The sequence below is a fragment of the Natrix helvetica genome (assembly GCF_964273705.1).
Source record: "Natrix helvetica genome assembly, chromosome: 7".
NCBI lineage: Eukaryota > Metazoa > Chordata > Lepidosauria > Squamata > Natricidae > Natrix > Natrix helvetica.
In genome coordinates, this window is record NC_138558.1 from 14,509,128 (window position 1) to 14,533,322 (window position 24,195).

At 39.9% G+C, this 24,195-nt stretch overlaps 1 protein-coding gene across 1 annotated transcript in view; it reads left to right on the forward strand.

Annotated features, from left to right (window-relative positions):
- Window positions 1–6,448: 6,448 nt before the first annotated feature.
- The window catches only part of LOC309395365 (putative E3 ubiquitin-protein ligase HERC6), a 32,244-nt gene continuing 14,497 nt past the window's right edge, over window positions 6,449–24,195 (forward strand). The window contains exons 1-12 of the mRNA XM_081959538.1: window positions 6,449–6,831; window positions 9,266–9,422; window positions 10,503–10,579; window positions 12,294–12,521; window positions 16,697–16,791; window positions 17,445–17,566; window positions 17,876–18,018; window positions 19,821–19,879; window positions 20,284–20,411; window positions 20,689–20,748; window positions 22,611–22,707; window positions 23,977–24,166. Of these exons, the coding sequence (XP_081815664.1) occupies window positions 6,585–6,831; window positions 9,266–9,422; window positions 10,503–10,579; window positions 12,294–12,521; window positions 16,697–16,791; window positions 17,445–17,566; window positions 17,876–18,018; window positions 19,821–19,879; window positions 20,284–20,411; window positions 20,689–20,748; window positions 22,611–22,707; window positions 23,977–24,166 (1,603 nt within the window). The 5' untranslated portion in view covers window positions 6,449–6,584. The remainder of the gene's footprint in view (window positions 6,832–9,265; window positions 9,423–10,502; window positions 10,580–12,293; window positions 12,522–16,696; window positions 16,792–17,444; window positions 17,567–17,875; window positions 18,019–19,820; window positions 19,880–20,283; window positions 20,412–20,688; window positions 20,749–22,610; window positions 22,708–23,976; window positions 24,167–24,195) is intronic.

Here is a 24,195-nt window from a genome sequence, read left to right on the forward strand (position 1 = left end):
TGTTTGGTCCCAGGAGTCTCCGTGCAGCCCGTTTTGGATGCCAGGTAAGTGCAGGTCCCATGCGGAGGCTCTGGCAGGGCGAAAAAAGGTCCTCTGGGAGTTACCATCCATTTCTGGCCTCCGGAGCCCAGAGGAGGCCCTTTTTGCCCTCTCTGAGGCTCAAGGGAAGCCTCCAGAGCCTGGGGAGGGTGAAAACGTGTCCCACCACCACCATGGTGCAGGAGGCTGAGTAGGCCATACCCACCATAAACCACACCCACTCAGCAGCTGGGCAGAGAGCCGGTTGCTAAAATTTTTGTGCAGAGGGGGGGGTCGCATGTGCAGGGGAGCTGGGTACATTGCATTATGGATGTGGGCACGTGCGAGCAAGCGCTGTCACACACATTTCGGGATGCGATGTTCAAAAAGGTGAGCCATTACTACCACAGTGCTTTGACTTCAAAAAGAGGGAGACATCAGGTTGAATGAATTAAGACAGTGGTCCCTAACCTACACAGTTTGAAGGATGCCAAAAGCATCATAATCTCCTGGAAAGGAAGACATATGGACAGGTTTCCAGGAATAGAAATAGGAGTAGAGTAGAGTAGAGTAGAGTAGAGTAGAGTAGAGTAGAGTAGAGTAGAGTAGAGTAGAGTAGAGTAGAGTAGAATAGAATAGAATAGAAGAATAGAATAGAATAAAATAGAACAGAATAGAATGCTTTATTGACCAAGTGTGATTGGACACACAAGGAATTTGTCTCTTATATCACATGGAAATAAATTGCACATTGTGGCTGTAGGAGAAATCAGTTAAATAAATTGCATCTGTTTTGTGTCGTTAATTGGTTTAAATCATTCTGGCTACACCCTGTTACACCCTTGCTTTCCAAATACAGTTATGCTTTCACAAGTCCTCAAGGGCAGACGGTTTTGTTACAAATTTAAGTGGTTCCAGGTGCCTTTTAATGTTTCTGCTTATGTGAAATGTTCGTGTCTGCTTGCCATGCCACAACAGACAGGAAAGCAACTGAGGGTAATCTAAAAAGAGCATACATTTTTGTAATAATCAGATATACCTCTTGTGATTTTCCTCATCTTTCTCCATCTACAGAAATCTAAATCCAGATAATTCAAGTAACTATTTTGCTTGGATAATATTAGGTCATGTTATATGTGTGTACACACACACACACACACACACACACACACACACACACACACACACACACTGTTTCCTCCAAAATAAGACCTCCCCGGATGATAAGCCCAATTGGGCTTTTGAGCGCATGTGCTAAACTAAGCCCTATCCTTAAAATAAGCCCTCCCTGAAAATACTGCAACACAGCAGCAGCCATGAGGTGACCACACTTTCTGCCTCCTGCACCTAAAAAATAATAAGACCTCCCTGAAAATAAGACCAAATGCTTATTTCGGGGGTCAAAAGAAAATAAGATCCTGTCTTATTTTCGGAGTAACACAGTACATAGTATGCAATACAGGTAGTCCTCCACTTGCAACAGTTCATTTAGTGACCATTCAAATTTACAATGGCACTGGGGGGAAAAAAAACATCCCCATGGTCTTGTGATCAAAATTCAGATGCTTGGCAAGTGTCTCATATGAATGACGCTTGCAGTCTCCCAGGGTCATGTGATGCAATTTTCCGACATGCAAAGTCAATGAGGAAACCGGATTCAGTTAACAGCCATGTTGCTAACTTAACAACGGCATTGATTCACTTAAACAACTGTGGCAAGAAAGGTCGCAAAACGGAGCAAAACTCGGTTAGCAACTGTCTCGCTTAACAACAGAGGTGTTGGGCTCAATTCTCCAACATCAACGTTTCAACGTGTCAATTATTCTTCCTACTGCTTTGAAGTCCAACTTTTGCTTTCATGGACTGTCACAGGGAACATCGTAGCTTACACGATTCCGATCTTTGTAAGTATAGATACATCATGACATGTGAATATCTTTTCCAAGACCATCATAGCTGACCTTCTACCAAGTGCTAGTCTGTAGTGTATTTCTTGACTGCTTGTTCCTTTAATATTCATGGTTGATTCGGAAAGGTAGATGATCTCCAGCACTTTGGTATCTTCACTATCAATTCTAAGTTTGGTTGTTCTACTTATTGTCATTAGTATGCTCTTCTTCATATTTCATTGTAGTCCCATTTCTTCACTGTTCTCTTCGTTAAGGTCTTTGCATTGTCTTGATGTAAAAATTATATGAATTAATATGACAGAATGTTGTTACATGTATATATAATGACATTTCTATTACAATGCCACTTTTTAAAGTTTTAGTGTTTGAAACGCTGCTGGATTTCCTGTTTACATATATGGGGATGCTTAATAGTTGTCAATTTTGTAAGCATTATTGCATTTCAATAACACAGATTTACTGTCCTTCTATCTCAATTTCCTGCTGATTACCGGAAGATAACAATATTGAACACAAGTTTATTCAAAATTTTACAGGACTGAACTCAACAGATTGGGTCAAACTCCAGCAATAGATTTATCCAAAGTGCATTTTGAATTTAAGTTCACTCCTGTGAATTAAAACTATAGGAAGCATCACATAACACTGTACATTTATGTAAAAATATACTTGTTTAATAAATAAATTTCAAAAAGCTATTTGCCTTATTACTATTATAACTTTATAGAGGAGCTCCAAAATGTTTTTCTTTTTGTCTTTCTTACTAAAACTTAAATTACAAAAAATAAGTAAGCATTTCCTTTACCTCCTTTCTGGGCCAAAGGCTTCCTCAAAGAAACCCAATTTAAACTTCTGCTCTCAGAATCTGAACCTGTTTGTACCCCCTACATCCTCTCTTAAGTCATCATTCAAATTAAACATGATTTTGTGGTAATCAGAGAGTGCTTAATTCTGTGCCAATATTTTCAATGTATACTGCCCTCTATGGGACCAATCTGATACTTCCTTTTATAAAATAAAGTGGAGCTCAAGTTTTTATTCAACAATTCGTTGTAGCCATCCCGGTCCCTTGCATTGCAAAGAACAAAGCTAAACCCACATACATCAGGGGAAAAAAAACAGAATACAAATCAATATAATCAAATATCCTAAGTTAGGTAGTAGCTAACTTAGGATAGCTGCAGCATGTTAGAATAACACTGATTTAATTTGCTTGAGGAACACAAAGAGAGTCGGGTCCATTCATAATTCCATGGCGGAGCCTCTCATCTGTTCCACATCCCATGTATTTTTCTTGAGCTCTGGACAAGCATCAGCCTCATCAGTTGTATTAGACAGTAAACACAACCAGCAAGCTAATTCTACTTTATTGTAAGTAGAATTTAAGAGAATATAACAGAATAACAGAGTTGGAAGGGACCTTGGAGGTCTTCTAGTCCAACCCACTACCTCAGTAGGAAACCATATACTGTTTCAGACAAATGGCTATCCAACATCTTCTTAAAGACTTCCAGTGTTGGGGCATTCACAACTTCTGGAGGCGAGCTATTCCACTGATTAATTATTCTGTCAGGAAATTTCTCCTCAGTTCTAAGTTGGATCTTTCTGTGATTAGTTTCCATCCATTGCTTCTTGTCCTGCCCTCAGGTGCCCTGGAGAATAGTTTGACTCCCTCTTCTTTGTGGCAACCCCTGAGATATTGGAATATTGCTATCACGTCACCCCCTAGTCCTTCTTTTCACTAGACTGGCCATATCCAATTCCTGCAACCGTTCTTCCGATGTTAGATGTTCACTTTATTCCACAGTAACAGAACCATTCAAGTCTGAAATAGAATTTTCCCACCATCTCCTTTACAGCCTGAGAAATTAGGGAGGGTCTCCTCTGAACCTCTTGCCCCACCCGCTCTGTTTCCTCTTATCTGAGGATCCTCTAGGCAGCATCTCTGGGCCCAGTTTCCCAAGCCAAGCAAGCTCATTCCCACATATGATAATAACCAGTGAAATTCAGCGTAACAGTGGAATATCAAAAAGGAGAGCTTGCCTTATCAAGTACCACCAGAAGAAGGCATGGTAACATCTGTCTGAGCCCCATTCTTAGAAAGTCAGGCGAAAAAACTTCCTACCAACAGTTGTCAAGAGTGAGTGAGCAACTTCCTTATTGTCCCAAAGGTGCTTTTTCAGGAGGCAACTGGACTTTGTTTTTTTCTTTTGAAGACGTTTCACTTCTCATCCAAGAAGTTTCTTCAGCTCTGACTGGATGGTGGGGAATGGAAGGATTTATACTCCTGGAAGACAGCTTGGCCATTTGCATTCTTTTAGAGCATCATTGAGGCCACTAGGAGGGTTTATCTGTGCCCTCAGGGTCACCTGAGTAGTGCAAATGAGTTTGGAGCCTTCTTGGCTGCAGGATGTTTTCTGTCCTGTGTCCCTTCACTGTTGAAGACAGGTGCAGGCTGTTGGGGGTGAATCTGTGAGTCTGGGAAGGAGTCAGATTAGAGGAACCATTTGTGCTTCAGTTTGAAATGCAGACAACACAGACTCATCCTGAATAGAAATCCTTCCATTCTCTACCATTCAATCAGAGCTGAAGAAGATTCTTGGATGAGAAAAGAAACATCTTCTAAGAAAAACTAGAAAGTCCAGTTGCCTCCTGAAAAAAGCTAAAATGTATGGTTTTTTAAAAAAATAAAGAATTAACAGAATTAGATCAGATATTAACAGGGATGGATGAAAAACTAATAAAGAAAATGTATAACTATCTACTAAGTATTAAAATGAAAGATGAGCAAGTAAAGGAGACTATAGCGTGGGCTTAAATTTTCGATTATACAGTAGAGTTAGATAAATGGCAGAAATTGTGGAAGAGGAATTATAAATTAACGATGTCAACTGCATATAAAGAAAATCTTTATAAAATGTTTTATAGATGGTACTGTTGGAAGATCAAAGGTTTCCTGGTTCGTTCCCAGCCGGGAGTCACCGCCGACGCTTAGAAGAAAGTTTCGTGAAGACAGCCACCTGAAAGTTATGAGCTTTATTGAAGGAAAAAGGAACGGGAAGGATGAGACGCAGCTCTGTCCTTCCGGGTCTGCAGCACCATATAGTTTGGTTTTTTCTTATATACAGTTTTTCTTGCCCCTGGCTATAGTGTAAATTTCAATGAGAATAAAAGTTCCTTTATACTGGATGATCGTTCTGATATTGATTCTCTTGTCTTTGGGTTTCGTCTGGTATCTCGCCCTTGTGTTAATCCTATCATAAAACTTGAGGAGGATGTTTTCCTATTATTTGGGGTGCTTATACAAAGAGGTCTGTTTTATGTAGATGGTCATGGTGTTCGTGTTATCTTGTAATCATTGCTAGATTCGGGGGTTTTCCCAACTCCATTATCCTTTTCCTAATCCTATTATCTTATTTCCTTTGTGACCAAGTGTAACCTCTTCCTGGCTTCCTGTGTGGTTTTTTTCTCTGGCTATGGTCCCTGACTATGTATTCATTAATTCGTTTCTGTTCATGCTCTCTGGGTTATTTTTGTTACCTTACTACAGTACTTTTCACCCTCAAGATTGGCAAAGATGTTTAAGGACATGTCCGCTAAATGTTGGAAATGTCATCAGATACCTGGTTCATATTATCACATGTGGTGGACAGGCCCAAAAGCAAAATAATATTGGACAAAAATACATACATGGTTGGAAAAAATGATAAAGCGACATATAGATTTAAAACCAGAAATATTTTTGTTGGCCTTTTACCAAATAAGTATAAGAAGGGGAATACATATTTGATTTTACATGTATTAACTGCAGCCAGAATTATATTTGCAAAACAAGGGAAAAGTGAAGAGATCCCTACAGATGAAAATGGGATTTTAAAAAAAATGTAGAACGTGCAGGAATGGATAGACTTAACACTTACAATTAAGAAAAAAGAAAGAAACTGAATACTTTTTGACATGGGATTTATTTTATCAATGGCTAGCTAGTAAAAACAGAAGTTAAAAACATGGAAATATAAGAAAAGGACTAATGATACAAGGATATCATTATCCATTATTAAAATGGATAAGCAAATATTATATTATCATTATCATCATCACTATAGAACTATAGAACTAATACCAATGTAATGAACATTGTTGTAAACCCTTTTATTGTTTCTTTAAACTATTTGTACCCAGACAACACACAGTTTAACTGAAAATGGAATTTTTATATGTTTTAAAATAAAAAAAACTTTAGGGGGGGGGGAAAGCACCTTTGGGACAACCAGGGCCTGGATGACGGAGAATCTCCATAGACTTCCAACTACCCTATTCAATTTTAATATACCTGCACCAGCCAGCAGCTTTTCAGAGCCAGGCCTGATCAGAGGAAGCTTCACTTCCTGGATTTCTTTCTTTTGCTCTCCAATCCCCCCCCTCTTTTTCTCCCACCTTCTTTGTTTCTTTTCTCTGCAACGCCTCCAGGACTGGGAAGGGTCTGCAAAAACTGGGCGGGGCTGGTCAAAGAAGGCAGCTTAGGTGGGCTTTTGGGTTTTTTTTTTTTACACCAAAGTTGAGCAGTTCAAAGTGATACCCAGGGAGGAGGAGGTCTGAACGCGCTGGGAGACATCTCGGGGTGAAAGAGCCAGAGACCAAGGATCCAAACGCGCCATGCTCTTCGGTTGGGGGGACGGCTCCTACGGGCAGCTGGGGTCGGGCGAGGAAGGGTCTTCCCAGCCGGTTCCTCTCCGTCATGATCCGCCAGCGGTTGGCGGGCAAGAAGTGGCCCTGGTGGCTTGCGGGGAGCGGCACACGCTGCTGCTCCTGGCCGACGGGAGCCTGGCTTCTTGCGGAGACAACGCCCAGGGACAGCTGGGGAGGAAGCTCCCCGAGGGACGGCAGCGATGCTACCTGCCAGGTAGGTAACGGGCAGGGGAAGTTTAGACTCAGCCATCCCTTTCCAGATGGGGTTCTTTGCACGCACCTAGCCTGATCTTCACCGCCTTGGCCCTTAAAGTCCAGGGGTTTGCAACTTAACAGTTAACAGAGTTGGAAGGGACCTTGGAGGTCATCTAGTCCAACCTGCTGCAGGTCTCTGGCTTGTTAAAGGTCGCGCGGTTCTTTGAACCCACACCGCCAGCTCAACGCCAAGCCATTTCGGTCGGCAGTTATCTGGGTCTCCGAACCCAACCCCTCCTCCCTCTCTAGCCCGCTGTTTTAAGTTTCGTTTTCTAGAGGAGCGCTGCTGAAAACGAATCTCCCCGCGATCGCTTTCGCTTTCCCCGTTTGCGATGCGGTGGGTGGGACTCCAGTCCAGCTTGGGGATTTCAACGGGGGGAGTTTCTATCAACCAACCAACACACACACACACACACACACACACACACACACGAAAGGGGCACTTTTGTGGCTACGGTGTCCCGAGAAATAGCCGGCTTACCTGCATGAATGTGAATGGTATTGCCCACCCATCTTAATTTCTCGTTGCAATAAATTCAACTATGGGTCGCCTATTAAAGTGTTCCCTGAAGCTCCCGTTCTCTACTCTTAAATCCCCCTTTTAAATTATCTTGTAATTTCATTTCTATAAATGGTGGGGGGTGGGGTGGGGGGATTTTTCAAATTCTCTCTTTTGCCCCTTTTATCTTTCAAAGGAAAGGAAGGAAAAAGAAGAAGAGGGAGAAAGTGAGCAATTTTATTCCTGCATCTCTCTCACTCCTTTTGTTAAAAACTACCTATAAAAAGGTCTGTCATAGTGATGAAAGAAATGTCCTTCTGGGTTCGGCTCCAAGTGGGGAAAAAGACACTGGAGACATGGAGGCTGCTTGGAAAGATGGTTTTAATGGTGGACAGGACCACATGGGTTGAACAGAAAAGGTGATCACATGCTTCAGTGTTGGAGAAGGACATGGAGGGGCTTGCTAGGCTTTTTATAATCTGTTCAGTCCCACCTCTCTGTTTCCTGTTCCTAAGAAATGTATTCTGATTGGTTGTCAGACTCACATGGGACCATGCAGGGACAACTCTAGGCTGAGTCCAGAACCGCCAAAATCTCACCATATCAGCTGCTGCAACAGTAACTGAACGGCCACTAAAGGAACTATTATAAATTGAGGACTACCTGTAGAGACTTCTATGATTTAATTTAGGGTACTATATAAAACAAGCGGGACAAAAGGCTGCTTCTATTGTAGGAAGCTATCACCCAGCCCTCTCCCAGAAAAATGAAATATCCTAGGAAATGAAGGCATGATAATATTGGCCCTTTACCCAACTCACCACATGGCACCTGAGAACTCAATCAAACCTGGATTCGAAACGCAGCCTAGAGAGTTGCCCCTGCATGGCCCCCTGGGAGTCTGACAACCAATCAGAACACAAGATCAAGATCAAAGGCCAGAGAGGGCATAAAACCAGGGACTCAGCATCTCCACCCTCCCTTCTCTTTTATCTCCACCAACATTGAAGCATGTGATCACCTTTTCTGTTCAGGACTCAAGCCATGTGGTCCTGTCCCCTATTAAACCATCTTTCCAAGCAGCCTCCATGTCTCCAGTGTCTTTCCCCCCACTTGGAGCTGAACCCAGAAGGACATTTCTTTCAACATCACCTTTGTAGCATGTTCATGTGTGGGATTCCTTGTTTAGTTTGGAAATAAGCAATCACCAGCCAAAACTTCCAAGAGAAAACAATGGTAATTTTATTCTTCACTTTGGCACACGCAGATACAGTGGACACACCTTAAATCATCAATACATTTGCTTTCTATTCTCTAGTACCGTAAAAAAATGTACCTCCCACCTGTTCTTCATTGGCTTAGTAATAATGATGTCACAACCTATCCAAAGTGTTTAAAATGAATACATTATCTCTGCCCCTGATAACATCTCCCACTACTCTAATTCTATCTCCCACTGCACTTATTTACATATTTCATTTTATGGTCCTAGTTCCTAGGGGTTGCCTTTAGAGTAACTATCATATCAGTAAATTCTGGTTATGGCCGGTTTCTAGCATAGCAAAGGCCTCTTTATTGTAGCTCCTACGTACAATTCTCAAGGTTAAGCCTAGATGATGAGATTAGAAACATATACAATGTATTTTGTTCACAGGCCAACATGTCTTCTTACAGTTCTGTAAAAACAATACAACTCTGTTTCCCACAATCCCTCCACTCCCTTTTTACAATCAATATTGATTTTTACTTTCATTTTTCTCAATTTGTTGCAACATTTTTCTAATTTCTTCACATTCATTTTTCACTTTCCATCCAACCATACAGTCTTTACAAGAAGTCATCATTATTGGTTCAATAACCATGCAAATGAATGTCTTTTTTTCCTCCTGGAAAGAACCAATCCAAGACTTGGAAGCCCAGACTATCATCCACATAAGCTGTGGAAAGGAGCATTCATTGGCCATCAGCAGCCAAGGGACGGTATTTTCATGGGGAGCTGGTGGTTTTGGACAGCTTGGCACTGGGACACTAAAGGACTCTTCGACTCCAGAGTAAGTAACCTATTCATGTTGTTGCCAAATAACCTTGTCTAAGCCATAGGAGTCCTTGAGTCAGGAAAACACAGGTTTGAATCCTGACTACACACTTGGGGCTTTCTTCTAGCTGTGATCTGTGCTGCATTTCTGACAGGTAGCTTTCCAAGCAGGAGATGCTATGGGATGAATTTGTGACTTTTGCCATATTCCTTTTCATAGAAGCAGGGTGTTTCCTTTCTTGCTGGCTAAGACAGTTTGGAAAAGTTGTTGCAACAGGTCTACATCCCTCCCATAGCTGGAATGGGAGGCTTGCTGGTATAGGCACTGCTTCTTTAGACAGTTAAGGAAGCATCGCAAAATGGCAATAACAATATTGCAGTAGCACTTAGACATATTATACTGTCCTTGGAAAGATAGAAGACTGAGTCAACCTTGAGCCGATCAGGATCAAACTTCTGGTTGTGGGCAGAGTTTGTCTGCAATGCATTTAACCCACTGTGCTACCATTGCTCCTCATCATATTATCCTTTGCAAACAAATAAACAACTTTAAATGAAAACCAATTTATTCTTGCATAAGCTTTCATAGTGCAGTGTATTTCATCGGTCTGTTTCTATCTTATTATTCTTTTTTTAATGAAGCTTTCCCTAATCTGGTACCCTCAAATGTTTTAGTTTGCAATTCCCATTATACCCTACCAACAATAATGGGAATTCCAAGCCAACTAACCAGTGTAAAATGTGGCACAAAATCATCCTAGAATAGAATTATCCTACAATAAAGAAACAAATGATTTAATGGATTATTCCAAAAAATCTCGTTTAATGTTAGTTATTTTTTCTCTAATTAGCATATGTCTTATATAAATAAGATTTGAAATAATTGCTATTAATTAAAATATCATTTGATAATTTTTTGTAATACTTATCCTATTATTCATTTAATTAATTCACAAAGCAATTTTTTTAAGATGGTAATACTCAATTTCATTTTAAGAAGATTAAACTGCCATGTCAAGAATCTTCATATGATGATATGGTTTTGTATCTGAAATACTAATGAATTATTTCTCTTCTCGTTCGGTAAATTCTATAGGAAAATTGATTCTTTATCTATGTACAATGTTATACAAGTTGCTTGTGGACACTATCACTCCATAGCACTTACCAAAGGTAAGAACTGATTTTAATTTTTTTTTTTTTTTTGCAATAACTTCTGCTTTTTTCTTGCTTAATTATTTTGGATGGGGCGGGGCAGGGAGCTCATTTTTCTGCATCTACACAAATGCTTATTCTTAGTTTAAGATTTTCCTAGGCAGAGACTAGATTCATTGGGGATTATGATAAATCTAGTTTTGATACAGAATTTAGAGGGCAAAGCTTGATGCAAACAGATAATTCCGAGAAGGATTATCTGCATCAATAAAATGAAGTATCTACGGATAAATTCCTTTACTTCTTCCTGGTGGTTTTATACTATTCTTTGAAACCCTTCCCATTAATTTTTTTGACCCTCTTCACTGAAGATGTTAGTACGATGATTTCTCAAAAATCATGCATTTGGTGAACTGTGGTCCATACCCTCAAAGCTCCTTTCTGAGTAGCAGCAGGATCAGACCTGAAGTTATAAAATGCAACAAATAATTTCAAGAAGCTTTTGTTAAGGTAACCTGTCTCCTATCAGTAAAGTTAATCCGAAATACAATTGATCCCAAAATTTCTGTGGCTAAGACATTTGTTAAATGAGATTTCTCCATTATAAGACCTTGTCTCATTTTGTTAAGCGAATCGCTGCAATAGTTAAGTTACTAACACGGTTGTTAAGTGAATCTGGCTTCCCTATTGACTTGCTTATCAGACGGTGGCAAAAGGTCATGACATGACTTGACACTGCAACCGTCATAAATATGAGTCAGTTGCCAAGCATCTGAATTTTGATCACATGTCCATGGGGATGCTGCAATGATTGTAAGTGTGCAAAATGGAGATAAATCATTTTTTCAGTGACATTGTAACTTCAAACAGTCACTAAACAAACTATTGTAAGTTGAGGATTACCATAAGCAGTCAAGGAGAATGCAGATCTGTGTATGTGATGACACTTATTAATATGGTAGTTATATTGTGTGACAGCTCAAGTTAGACTCTGAATTCTAACTGTTTAGAGAAGATAATGCGACATGGAAGGTATTTCCACAAAATAGAAAGCTTGACAGCTGTCTTTCTACTTAGAACAAATGGCAATGCAAAGCTTGAAAGCATCCATGGTTAACTCTGAATGGTTTTTGTGATATTCCACCAAAGATCATTCCATGAATCCACAACATTTCAGGAGGAAGGAGATATAATGTTGAGGATGTGATAATTGTTCATGAGATCTGGCAAACCTGTGAGATGTTTGTCATCTTAAACGTTGAGGGTCTACTTTTGTCTACCTCAGGGGTGTCAAACTCAATTTCATTGAGGGCCGCATCAGGGTTGTGGTTGACCTCAGGGAGCCAGGTGGGTGTGGCTGACTTGGTGGGTGTGGCCAACTGGATGGACATGGTCAGCTTGACGCCACTCACTGGGTGTGGCTGACTGGTTGGGCATGGCCAGCTTGACACCATTACCCAAACTGCTGGCATGTATCCTCTTTGCATTGGGTAGATCTGGCCAAGCCAGGCAGGTCCCATGTTTCATCTTCGCATTGGGTAGACAGGCCAAAGTGACGCAGGCCAGCCACTTACATTTGTCAGGACGGCCCCACAAGCTGGATCCGATCACATTGTGGGCCGGATCCAGCCCACTGGCCTTGTGTTTGACACCCCAGGTCTACCTGAACAGTTGCCAATTTATATTCTAATCAATGTAATGGTGTTTTTTTCCCCTTTTCCCCCCAATGAAGATGGCCAAATTTTTTCCTGGGGACAGAACAGCTATGGTCAGCTGGGTCTTGGTGAAGAATTTCCATCCCAGTCTCAACCGTGTAACATTTCCTCTCTTGCTGGCATCCCCTTGGCTCAGGTGACTGCTGGTGGGGCACACAGCTTTGTCTTGTCTCATTCTGGAGTAGCCTATGGCTGGGGAAGGAACAATGCACATCAGTTGGGTTTAAGGCAGAAATCTTCAAAAGGTAAGTCTGTCTTCAAATTATCCCAGGAAAAAATGTCCCTGCTGCCTGGTTGCTTCCTTTTAATTGTCTCTTTTATTGAAGAAAAAATGTTTTGGGAAAATCAACATCCCAATAAAAAATATAAATCCTTTGATAAATGTCTTTATTTTGTGCTTTCAAACAGAAATTACTTCAGACTTGATGTAAGCTAAGCACATGATACACAGTGAATAAGTAAAACTGGGATTTCATGTCTTTGGAATAAAATGGAAATAGCGCTTAGACATACACTGCTTCACAGTGCTTTACCACCCTCTTTAAACGGTTTACAGAGTCAGCCTATTGCCCCTAACAATCTGGGTCCTCATTTTACCGTCCTCAGAAGGATGAAAGGCTGAGTCAATCTTTGAGCCTGGTGAGGTTCGAACTGCCAAACTACAGGCAACCAGTAGTCAGTAGTCAGTAGTTGAAAGGGATCTTGGAGTCCTAGTGGACAACCATTTAAATATGAGCCAGCAGTGTGCAGCAGCTGCCAAAAAACCAACACAGTCCTAGGCTGCATCAACAGAGGGATAGAATCAAGATCACGTGAAGTGTTAATACCACTTTATAATGCCTTGGTAAGGCCACACTTGGAATACGGCATTCAGTTTTGGTCGCCACGATGTAGAAAAGATGTGGAGACTCTAGAAAGGAGTGCAGAGAAGAGCAACAAAGATGATTAGGGGACTGGAAACTAAAACATATGAAGAACGGTTGCAGGAACTGGGTATGTTTAGCTTAAGAGAAAGAAGGACTAGGGGAGACATGATAGCATTGTTCCAATATCTCAGGGGTTGCCACAAAGAAGAGGGAGTCAAACTATTCTCCAAAGCACCTGAGGGTAGAACAAGAAGCAATGGGTGGAAACTAATCAAGGAGAGAAGCAACTTAGAACTGAGGAGAAATTTCCTGACAGTTAGAACAATTAATCAGTGGAACAGCTTGCCTCCAGAAGTTGTGAATGCCCCAACACTGGAAGTCTTTAAGAAGATGTTGGATAGCTATTTGTCTGAAACGGTATAGGGTTTCCTACCTAGACAGGGGGTTGGACTAGAAGACCTCCAAGGTCCCTTTCAACTCTGCTATTGTATTGTATTGTATTGTATTGTATTGTATTGTATTGTATTGTATTGTATAGTAGAAGTAGCCTGCAGTACTGCATTCTAACCACTGCACCACCATGCAGTACTTTTTTCATGTGACATCTGCATTTATCAGCGTTATTAAAAACGCACTAAGCCAAAATATGTTTGATTTGGTTCTAATGTTATGCTATCCCAGCCACTGTGGATTGTAAACATGGTTTTTATCTCGGTATGTTGCACTTGTCTGGCCTCTTGTGATTCATTTAATAAAACAGAAAGAAACCTGGCTTGATTGGCGTCTTTACAGGGATAACCAGGATACCTGTCAAATCTGTGAAGGTGGTGGTTGGATTTTAATTTAAGAGCGATAGATACTGACTCCTTTTTATCATGATCATCATCTCAGCCTATAAACAAGCTGATCCATTATGCATCAAAAGACTGACTGAAATACAGCAGAGATGGGTTAGAAATGGCGATTCACTTAAAATAAAGCCTGAGTCTATAGAGATTTTCAGTCATCCAGGCCATGGTTGTTCCAAAATGCTTTTTCAAGAGGCAGCTGGACTTCCATTGCTTTTCCTTGAAGATGTTTCACTTCTCATCCAAGAAGCCTCTTCAGTTCTTCAGCAGAACTGAAGAAGCTTCTTGGATGAGTTTTAAAATAAGACTCAGATGTATATACAAATTGGGAATCTTATCTCTGGGAAAGGGACTCCTTGAGACTCTGCAATATCATGAAATCCTTTTTGCCAACTTTGAGAAAATAAATTTCAACAAAAGAGGGTTTAGAGGGAGGGAATGGGATTGGAATTAGGTTCTAGGGATAGACTTGTAAAACAATCAATTAGTACTTTGGATGACCTGATTTGATTCTCTAGGTGATTGCTAGAGGTCTTCTTTGGCATAGGAATTAGTCCTAAAAAGTCAGTATCTCCCTAAATGACCTAATAGGTCAGGATGAGTCTGGTTGATCCCTTAAGTATATATTTTTGTTCAGAAAAAAACTTGCCTGGCGCAGGATAGAAGAAAGCTAATTTTATCACGTGGAATCTTTAAATTAATATCATTAAAATATATAAAATATATAACTGACATAATCATTAATCATTACATAATTAATGAAAGTTATTTTTTAAAAATTATTATTAGCTTTTTTTATTGCAAATTTTTACAGATTTTATGAACAGAGTGTTGTCCCGGTCTTATCTTTTACATGCTCTCATATGCATAATCCATTTTACATCATATCTCTGTTTCCAATTTCAGCCATATTATTCTTTTTCTGAATTTTTAATCTTGAACTTATTTTCTTCTTAGTACATAAACAATACCACTAATCACCCTTAATTTCTAATCCCTTACAATAACATCAACTCCATCGCTAAATATGTTTCTCAAATTCCCCATCCCACTCTTTAACATTTCATCTTCATCTCTTAATTTAAATTATCTTCAAAGTTAAACCAAATTGCCATTTCACATTTCATCTGTTGGTCTGTTTTGCCGTAAATAACATACATCATCAAAATTAATTTTTTACAAAAATAACATTTAATTTAGTTAATTATCCACAATTAATAATGTTGGTATAATTCCCTTATATCTTAATTAACTATCCACTCTTCATAATATTAATGCAATTCCCTTTAATCTACTAATATGTACCTTATTTCCCTTCCTCTTCCTTTTCACTTCTTACTAATTTTCTTCTTTTATCCCATTCTCTTAGCTTCTTCTATTTCTTTTTTTTTTTTTTATAATTATTGTATCTTTCCTTCTGAATCCTTTTTCTCACTTTTAATTTTATTGATTGAGTAGTTTTCCTCAGGGTTTTTCCTACTCTCTTCCCACCATTTCCCTCTTTGCTGCTTGATTGATTTTTTGGGGGAGGGGGCATTCCCCCATCTACCCTTTTTGTGCCACTGTAAATCCCAGTGAAATCATCTAACTGTTTTTTCTTTTAAGTTCCTTTTGCTTCAATATTATTTTCTTGTTCTTCATTTATGCCCTCTTTTACCTCCTTCTTTCCCATTTCCTGTGTGCTCCATCCAAATTTCTGACTTTTGATTGCCTTTTAAAGTTTTACATGCATTTTTTAGCATCTCAAATAATTCATCATACATCAAAACTCCATATTACCAATTTAACAAATTTAACAATGTTTAATACTTTTGGGCTATATGACATTTAATTAGAACTTAAAGTCCATACAGTCTTTTTAACGCACCCTTTTTTATTTCCAAAATCTAATGTCCAATTCTAATATTAGTCAAATCCAATCCAAGTCGAAAGTTTATTATCTTCCATGGCCGTAGGAAATCTAAATCAAGCAATGTAGAAAAGCAAACACTCCTTTAATAGTTCTCACAGTTCCAATTATCTTTTCTGGTAGTCTTTCGCAAAGTACTGTACTACTCTTGCCATCAGCAGATGGCGCTCTCAAATCTGCAATACATTCGGACCAGCTGATTGTCAAAACTATCAAAAACATTTTTCCCTGGGTTCTTTTCTTTTATTATTTTTAGTTTCTCCAAATCCAATTATAAATGTTTGAATGATAGTTTCGAAGTAGAATGTGAACGCAAAAAATGGCAATGATGGCTTGAACACGTGTTTGTCCCCTTGTTAGAAAATGTGCATTCAGTCCATTCAGTACCTTTAAAATGCGGCCTGGCATAGTGTAGAACAGGGGTGGGCAATTATGGCAACTTTATTACCTGTGGACTTCAACTCCCAGAATTCCTGAGCCAGCCATGAGGAATTATGGGGGTTGAAGTCCACAGGCTGTAAAGTTGCCATAGTTACCCACCCCTGGTCTAGACAAACAACTTTTTCACAAGCCAAGATCTTTGTTCCTCACTTGAAAGATGGAGACAATTCTAAGGTTTACATTTTGGAAACTTTTAGAGTGGATTTTCAAAGCTTGCTGTAACTACTTTAATTTCTGTTACAGTAATTATTTCAGTCACACTTAATAAATAACAGTGTATTTTAATAAACTTTGGGATGGTTCTTGGAATGTTCATATAAAATGCTGCAATATTCTGATGGTTATTTTTTCAACAGAACAGGTCTTCAAACCTTACTCAGTAGGTGCCCTGAGAACCCTTGAAGTGACTTATATTAGCTGCGGAGATGAACATACAGCTGTTCTCACCAAGGTATTGAATCCGTAAACGAAGCTTCCATACTGCTAGCAGCAGTTTGTTAACTGGATATTGGGAATTGCCTTGTGGAATATTCAGGAATCTTTGACTACTAAATGTAAGAAATGATGGAACTGGTGAGGTCTCTATGGTGTGGCTCCCAACCTTTTGGGCACCAGAGATTGGTTCAGTCCAGAAGCCACCCAAATTACATTATTGAATTTATGCACTTAGAATTGCTTAACAATTAGAAGTATTTTCAGGCATTTCTCCATAAGGACTTTATTTAAAATGGGTGATTGTGTGGGGTAGGATTTGAATTAGCATTTCCCCCCTAATTTGCTCATAGGTGAATATTTTTGGTTTTTCTCTTTGACGGGAAGCATTTTTAGCTTTGTTTTAAGCTTTCATACTGCTTTCATACTCTAAGAGTGTGGAAGTGAAGAAAATACATTGGAACCTTCAAACTATTTTGATTGATTCCTTTTTCTTGCTGCCAAAGACCATGTTGCAAAATGACATGGCCGCAGTTGGAGTCAGGCACATCTGTATGCAAATATAACCTTTGTCCTCCAAAACAACATGTAGTTGCAGAAATGTTTAATAAAACTAATATAGATGGATGGGGGGAAACCTGATGGTGCTTGATTTGTTAACATCCTTCATAGAGTGGCAGTGTTTTCACCTTTGGAGATGACAGTGCTGGACAACTAGGACACAACTCTTCAAAGGCTGGTCCTCAGAAAATCGATGAGATTGATGATCGAGTTTCCCACATTTCCTGTGGAAGGTATGTACCATCTCTTTCCTTCCATATCTATGTGAGTGGTTACGTATGTGCTTTCAAGGGAAATTGATATAGCTTATATAAAAACAAAATCTGTTTAAAGTGCATTGAGCACTTCTAACATTTTGGAGGCTGTTGGTTTACCAGGAACTTTAGATGATGAGAGGACTATACATCTGCGAAATATTTAGATACATCTGAGACATATTTAGGGAACTTGTATTAATGTGGCTATGCTAAACCATAACAATCCCAAACAGATATAGAGCAGAGTTGTTCATATGGGAATTTTGTATTTTGGTTTTTCTGCAGTTATCACACGCTTTGTGTCTCTGCGTCTGGGCAGTTGTGGTCTTTTGGACGTGGTCTCCTGCAGGATACGGAAAGTTCGGCATCGGAGAGCAGACAGGAAGAAAGAAATTGTATTGACCTCAATGCTCTTTTGGCCCCTAATGGTACCCTTTTTGAAAACACAAATACAGAATGCAAAATAGTATTAATACAAGAATGCTTGGGGGAAACATACAGCCACATATAAGCACATGTAAGACATAGCTTTGAAAACAGATGGTTAATTCCCTTTGAAAAGTGACACCTAAAAGTCAGATTCGATTTGAGTATATTTTATTCAGTGTTTGATTGCTGATATTTTTGACATTCTGATCAAATGTTCTTGAAAGTTCTTTGGAGTTAATTTTTTCTAGATTTTTGAGTTGTGCTTTACTCTAAAAAGCTGATATAAATACAACTTCATATTTTTTTTATCACCAAGATCATCCCGAAACTTTGTAAAGTGGTTTGGGTTGAGATTTAATGGCTAGATATAAGTTAACTAATGTGTTTCCATGGCTGAAGGTGGACTCAAAACTGGTTATACCCTAAATCAAGACCTTAATTTTGATTTGATTTGATTTGTCAGATTTAGATAGTTATCCATATCATTCACGGGGAGACTCTAGGTGGCGTACAGTTAAAAGCAGACAAATGTAACATTTCAAAATGCAGTGCATAATCAGTAAAAGGAGCCGGGTAGAAAAAAAAAAAAAAAGTTAGAAGTTAAAAGGTGGAGAGAGGGCCTTAAAGTGCTAACCAACCCCAGGGCTGAGTGCTTTCTGGAGCCAAGTATTATCACGGTCTAAGTTACTGCTCTAAAGGATTGTTCTATTAATTTTTAAAATGTGGGGATGAGGAGACTGCTTTTTCTGATTTCTGAGAGAGCAAATGTCATAATTTGAAGGGGTTGATTGATTATCTGGTAGCTTTTGAAGTTCAGAACAGGATATTCTGGCATCTCCGGCTGACAAGAACTGGGAAGAGTAGAGATGAATGTGCATTTATCCTGGTAAAGGAAAAGGATATACAGATAGTCCTCAACTTATAAAAGTTCATTTAGTGACCATTTAAACTTACAACCACACTGAAAAAAGGGAGTCATGACTATTTTTCATACTTACAACCATTGTACCATCCCCAAGGTCACATAATAAAAATTCAGACGCTTGGCAACTGACTCATATTTATGACGGTTGCAGTGTCCCAGGGTCTTGTGATCCTCTTTTGCAACCTTCTGACATGCAAAGTCATTGGGGAAGCCAGATTCACTTAACAACCGTGTTACTAACTTAACAACTGCAGTGATTCACTTAACAAATGTGGCAAGAGAGGCGCAGAATGGGGCAAAACTCACTTAACAAACACCTCACTTAGCAACATAAATTTCAGGCTCAATTATGGTCATAAGTTGAGGACAACCTGTAGTAATTTTAGGAGTCTCACAATTTAATCAGTTGGCAGTAGTGTAGAAATAGAGAATTGCATGGCTATGTAATTCCATGACCAGCAAAAGCAAAATAAAGGCGTTTTTTAAATACAGTAAATTCTGAAATTCTAAACTAATCTAATATGCACAACATTCTGGCTGCAAAATTAAACTTAATGTATGATTGGAGTGAGCACTTAATTCTCCTTCTGTTTGTCATGAAAAGAAAATGTATATTTCTGTTAGTTGAGAACAACAGAGCTGCTTAATGTTTATGTTAGAAAGCTTAATGAAGAAAAGAAGATTTGAGGGATAAAGGATTTATAAACTGCAGCTGAATTCCTCCTGGAAATTTCAGAAGCACCCTCACAAAGTTACACTGTAAATCACAAGAGAAAGGAAGGAGGCGAAGTTACATAAATATTGTACAATAATAATAGCATCTGTCTGACTGCGATGAACTATAATAATAATACATGTATATTCATTTCATTGTAGAATTGTTGGGAGTCCAAGTTTTTGCTGGGTCATATGTCAACTTTGTCAATCTATTTCAGGTAATCTTTTTATTTCTTTTGTAAACTCTCTTGACTTCAACATCATTTTCAAACCATCAGTAAGCTAATATACTAGTAGTGGGCTGTGTAGCACTTCAAATAGATTATAGAAGATGATCTATATCAAATGAGGACTACCTGCATTTTGTGAATACAGCTGGCCTAAATCAAATGTGTTATTTGACTGCACACATGTTTCTTCTCTTTACATAGACATTTGAATGATTCGTCAACTTGCAATGATATTTGCAAACACAATTTCCCAAACGTTGCACCCCCAGTTTCTACAGGAACATGAATGAGAATTGATTGTGAATTTCCGCCTTCTCAATGGTTTATATTATAAAGCATTGGTTATGTGAGATAGCAACAATGCTTTTACACTTGGATTTTCCTTTCTTCAGGCTTCTGCGTCTGCTAATGCAGCCACCTCTTTGGAAGTCTTGCCTAGGATCAGCCAGCTGGACAGAGGGCTGATTGAGAAATGGAAGTCAGCAGAAATAGGAAGTGAAGCACAGCAGAATGCTATAAGGTTGCTACTTGTATTGCCTTGTATTGCCTGTTTCTGATGAGAAAATTGTACTTCTGTAAGCATCAATTCAGACTATAAAAGCTGAGTCAACTTGAGCCTGGTGAGATTTGAATTGCCAAATTGCAGGCAGGCAGCAGAAGTAGCCTGCAGTACTGCACTCTAACCACTGCACCACGGTGGCTCACGTTGGACGCAGAGTTATTTCCAAGCAAGTATAAAGCTGGGTTGGTAATGCTATGGTTTTATTAATTGCTTTTCTTTTCTATCTTTTTGATAGGGAGATAAAAGAAATTTTTTCCTCACCTCCTTGCTTAACAGCAAGCTTTTTACAAACAAGGTGAGTAGCCTCCATTGTACGCAGCGGTGTGGTTGGATTCTCCGGAGAGAATAACAAGTCCTGACTTACTGATACAGGGATCCCCAAACTCAGGGACATGGCCTACTGTCTTGCTCTGGCCTATTCGCAACCAGGCCTAGTGAGTGGTGGGCTGGTGTGCATCCATGTGTGCAGCTCAGTTCACGCAAGTGATGGTCTGGCAGGCATGTGTGCATTCAACTCAGCTTGTGCAACGTCGAGCTGCGTGTATGTGTGCACCGACCCGCCACTGGTTCCCCTCTCTCCTCCCTCAGCCAGGCCACCAAGCTGCGAAGATTAAGGATCGCTATACTAGTATAACCAAAGTGAATTGAACATTTGAAGAAATTGTTTATTGCATTTATCTGCTCCCCCTTTTTTCTGTGTGGTCAGGACAATATTTCCAGACCAGTTGTAACTTCCCAGCAACTTCCCAGCCAGTCAATTGGGTTACAGTGATGGGATTCAGCCAGTTTGCACCTATTCAGGAGAACCAGTTAGTAACTTTCTAAGCAATTCAGAGAACAAGTTGTTGGAAAAAATCTCCTTTTGCTTTTTTCCACTATACAGGACTAATCCTGTAAGGAAGACAGGAAGGAAATAATCTGGTGTTGTTTCTAGTCTTATCTTTATTGCCCTGCTTACAGAAACTGGCTCTCTGGTTAACCCTTATTACATAGTAACAGCTAAGGCGAAGTGCCCATCGACCTGAGTGACGATGAGTTGGTCACTCCCACATGATCACATGCCCCACCAAGCCACGCCTACCTAGCTGGTCATTGGGGCAGAGAACTGGTTGTTAAATTATTTGAATCCCACCACTGAGAGTAGCTAACAACTCAGTTAACTAATTAACCTAATTAGCTCTGTGATTGAATTAAGACTTTGATGTAAATCCATTCCAAATTCTTCAAATTTTTATGCCTGCAAAATGTCCCATTACCTTTAAAAATGAAGGCCCTAGGCTCTTGAGATTATTAAAGGATTTCCACATTGCCATTGCTTGCAGTGCCAGATATTTGAAAAACAAATTGCAGTCATCTTCAAAATTGTTAATCTCAAAAAATTGAAAATAAGAAGCAAAAATTCCCTGCCATGCTATGGCTATTCTGAATCTTGCAATAACAAACACCCCATCATCTCCAAACTATATAAAAGGAAGGAAATAAAATACATTATTTGTCCTTCCCATCCATCTCCTTATTTCAGTTTTTATCTGGTTCTATACAGTAAGTTGAGGGACGCGGTGGCTCAGTGGCTAAAATGCTGAGCTTGTCGATCAGAAAGGTTGACAGTTCGGTGGTTCAAATCCCTAGCACTGCGTAACGGAGTGAGCTCCCATTACTTGTCCCAGTTTTTGCCAACCTAGCAGATCGAAAGCACGTAAAAAATGCAAGTAGAAAAATAGGGACCACTTTGGTGGAAAGGTAACAGCGTTCCGTGCACCTTAGGCATTTAGTCATGCCCGCCACATGACCACGGAGACGTCTTTGGACAGTGCTGGCTCTTCGGCTTTGAAATGGAGATGAGCACTGCCTCCTAGAGTCGGGAACAACTAGTACATATATGCAAGGGGAACCTTTTCCTTTACCTATGCTGTAAGTAGGTAAGTAAGTAAATTCCCAGTGGTTTATCTGAAGAAGAGCTTTAAATCCTGAGAAGTCAATTTTCTCTTTGACAGATCTGATGCGCAAAAGCTATATAATATAGCTTTTGCGCATCAGATCTGTCTGAAATATAATGGAGGTGGTCACTGTATAAAATTTCTGAATGATAGCATTAAGAAACCTGTGCTTGAGCTTTGAACATTTCTCAGAAAATGTTCATTCCATTTTTCCTCCTAGATCCGATGTGTCAATGGATTGTTACATCCCAGTGAATCTGCAAGAAGCAAGAGAAATTTTGAACGAACTTACTGTGACAGATTGGATTGCTCAGGAGGTAAAGAAAAAATATTTTTCTTTCAATATAGGGATTATTCCTCATTGGACGGTCTGTTGATTGTTCTGTGATCAGATGAGAGAATTCATAGATGGGCTGGTATATAATCCTGATCCCCCAAGTGGTACTTCCAGTTGTGTGAAGGTTATCCTAACAGTTAGTAGAGGATTAAAAAACCCAAAATTCTAGAACACAAGGAGAACACCTGGCTTCCCATCCCAGCTTTGGATGCCTTCGGATAACGATTATCTCCAATTGGAATGTAATTTCTGTAAGAATTCGCTGCAGATCTCCCTGTGGAATTGGGAGCTCTGCCACTTCATAAATTCCAATTACACAGAAATCCTGTCCTGATAGACTCCCTTCCGTCCATTGCCCATGTCCACATAACGCACTACAGAGTAAAAACAACAAATAACATTAAGAAAAGGCTCAACCACTTCCCTGTACCCCAACAGATGCCACAGCCTCGCTAAGATTAAAAACATGGCAGAATAAAGTTATAGAAAGCCAAGCAGGAGGTGACTACACAAAGCTTTATGAATCGAATTATCTAGAACAAGGGCCTCAATTTCTTTGAGGGCTGGATCAGCATTGTAGTTCTTCTCCGTGGGCCACAGGGGCTGGGAGCGGAGGGGCAGGAGACAGACAGATGTCTCCTGTGACACCCTGCCAGCCAAAATAGTGCGTGAAGTGGCCTCATGTACCCCCACCCCCCACCCCTTTTTCGGCCTGAATGTTTGCCGGCCAAAACTCCCAGCCGAAAATGGGCCTTGCAGGATCTCCACACAGCTTTTTTTTGGCTGGCAGAGTGCTGCTGGAGGCTGGGGAGGTCGAAAATGGGCCACGCGGAGGCCTCACAAGGCCTATTTTGGCTGGCAGAAGTACCATGAGCTGGCCCTTTGATATTTCCAGGCCGTCCCCACAAGCCATATTTAAGCACTTTGCGGGCCAGATCTGTCCCATGGGCCTTGAGTTTGACACCCCTGATATAGAACATAGGAGATATACAGCGAAGGCTTGGTACCTGATCCATGGGACCTCAACCTCATGGGACAATAGCATCTCTTGGCAGGCCCTTTCAATAGCTTCTCACTTAAGACAGGTTCAGTCCTGGCAAAGTAATGTCTGATCATGCAACCTGGTGTTACAACATTATGGGCTGCAATTCAGGAGCAGGCAGGGCAACAATTGTTCCTCTTTGCATATCTGCTTTTCTTCTGAAACTAGATAGATCTGAAGCCAGCTATACCTACTGTTTTTAAACAGATCTGTTCTTCCCTATCGGGACCCCTATTTCTTGCTCTTCCACTGAGTTCTCCTCACCAAGAAGCTCTTGCTATTTTCCTTCTGGTACCTGAGTGCTGTGTTGATCTTGGAGCACGTGGGATACCCTTACTAGCTTTACTGTTTGCTGAAGCTGTCACAAGTCTGAGCAAAGACTCGTCCAACATTCTAGGTGAGTTTGGAACAATTCTCCTTTTCTCT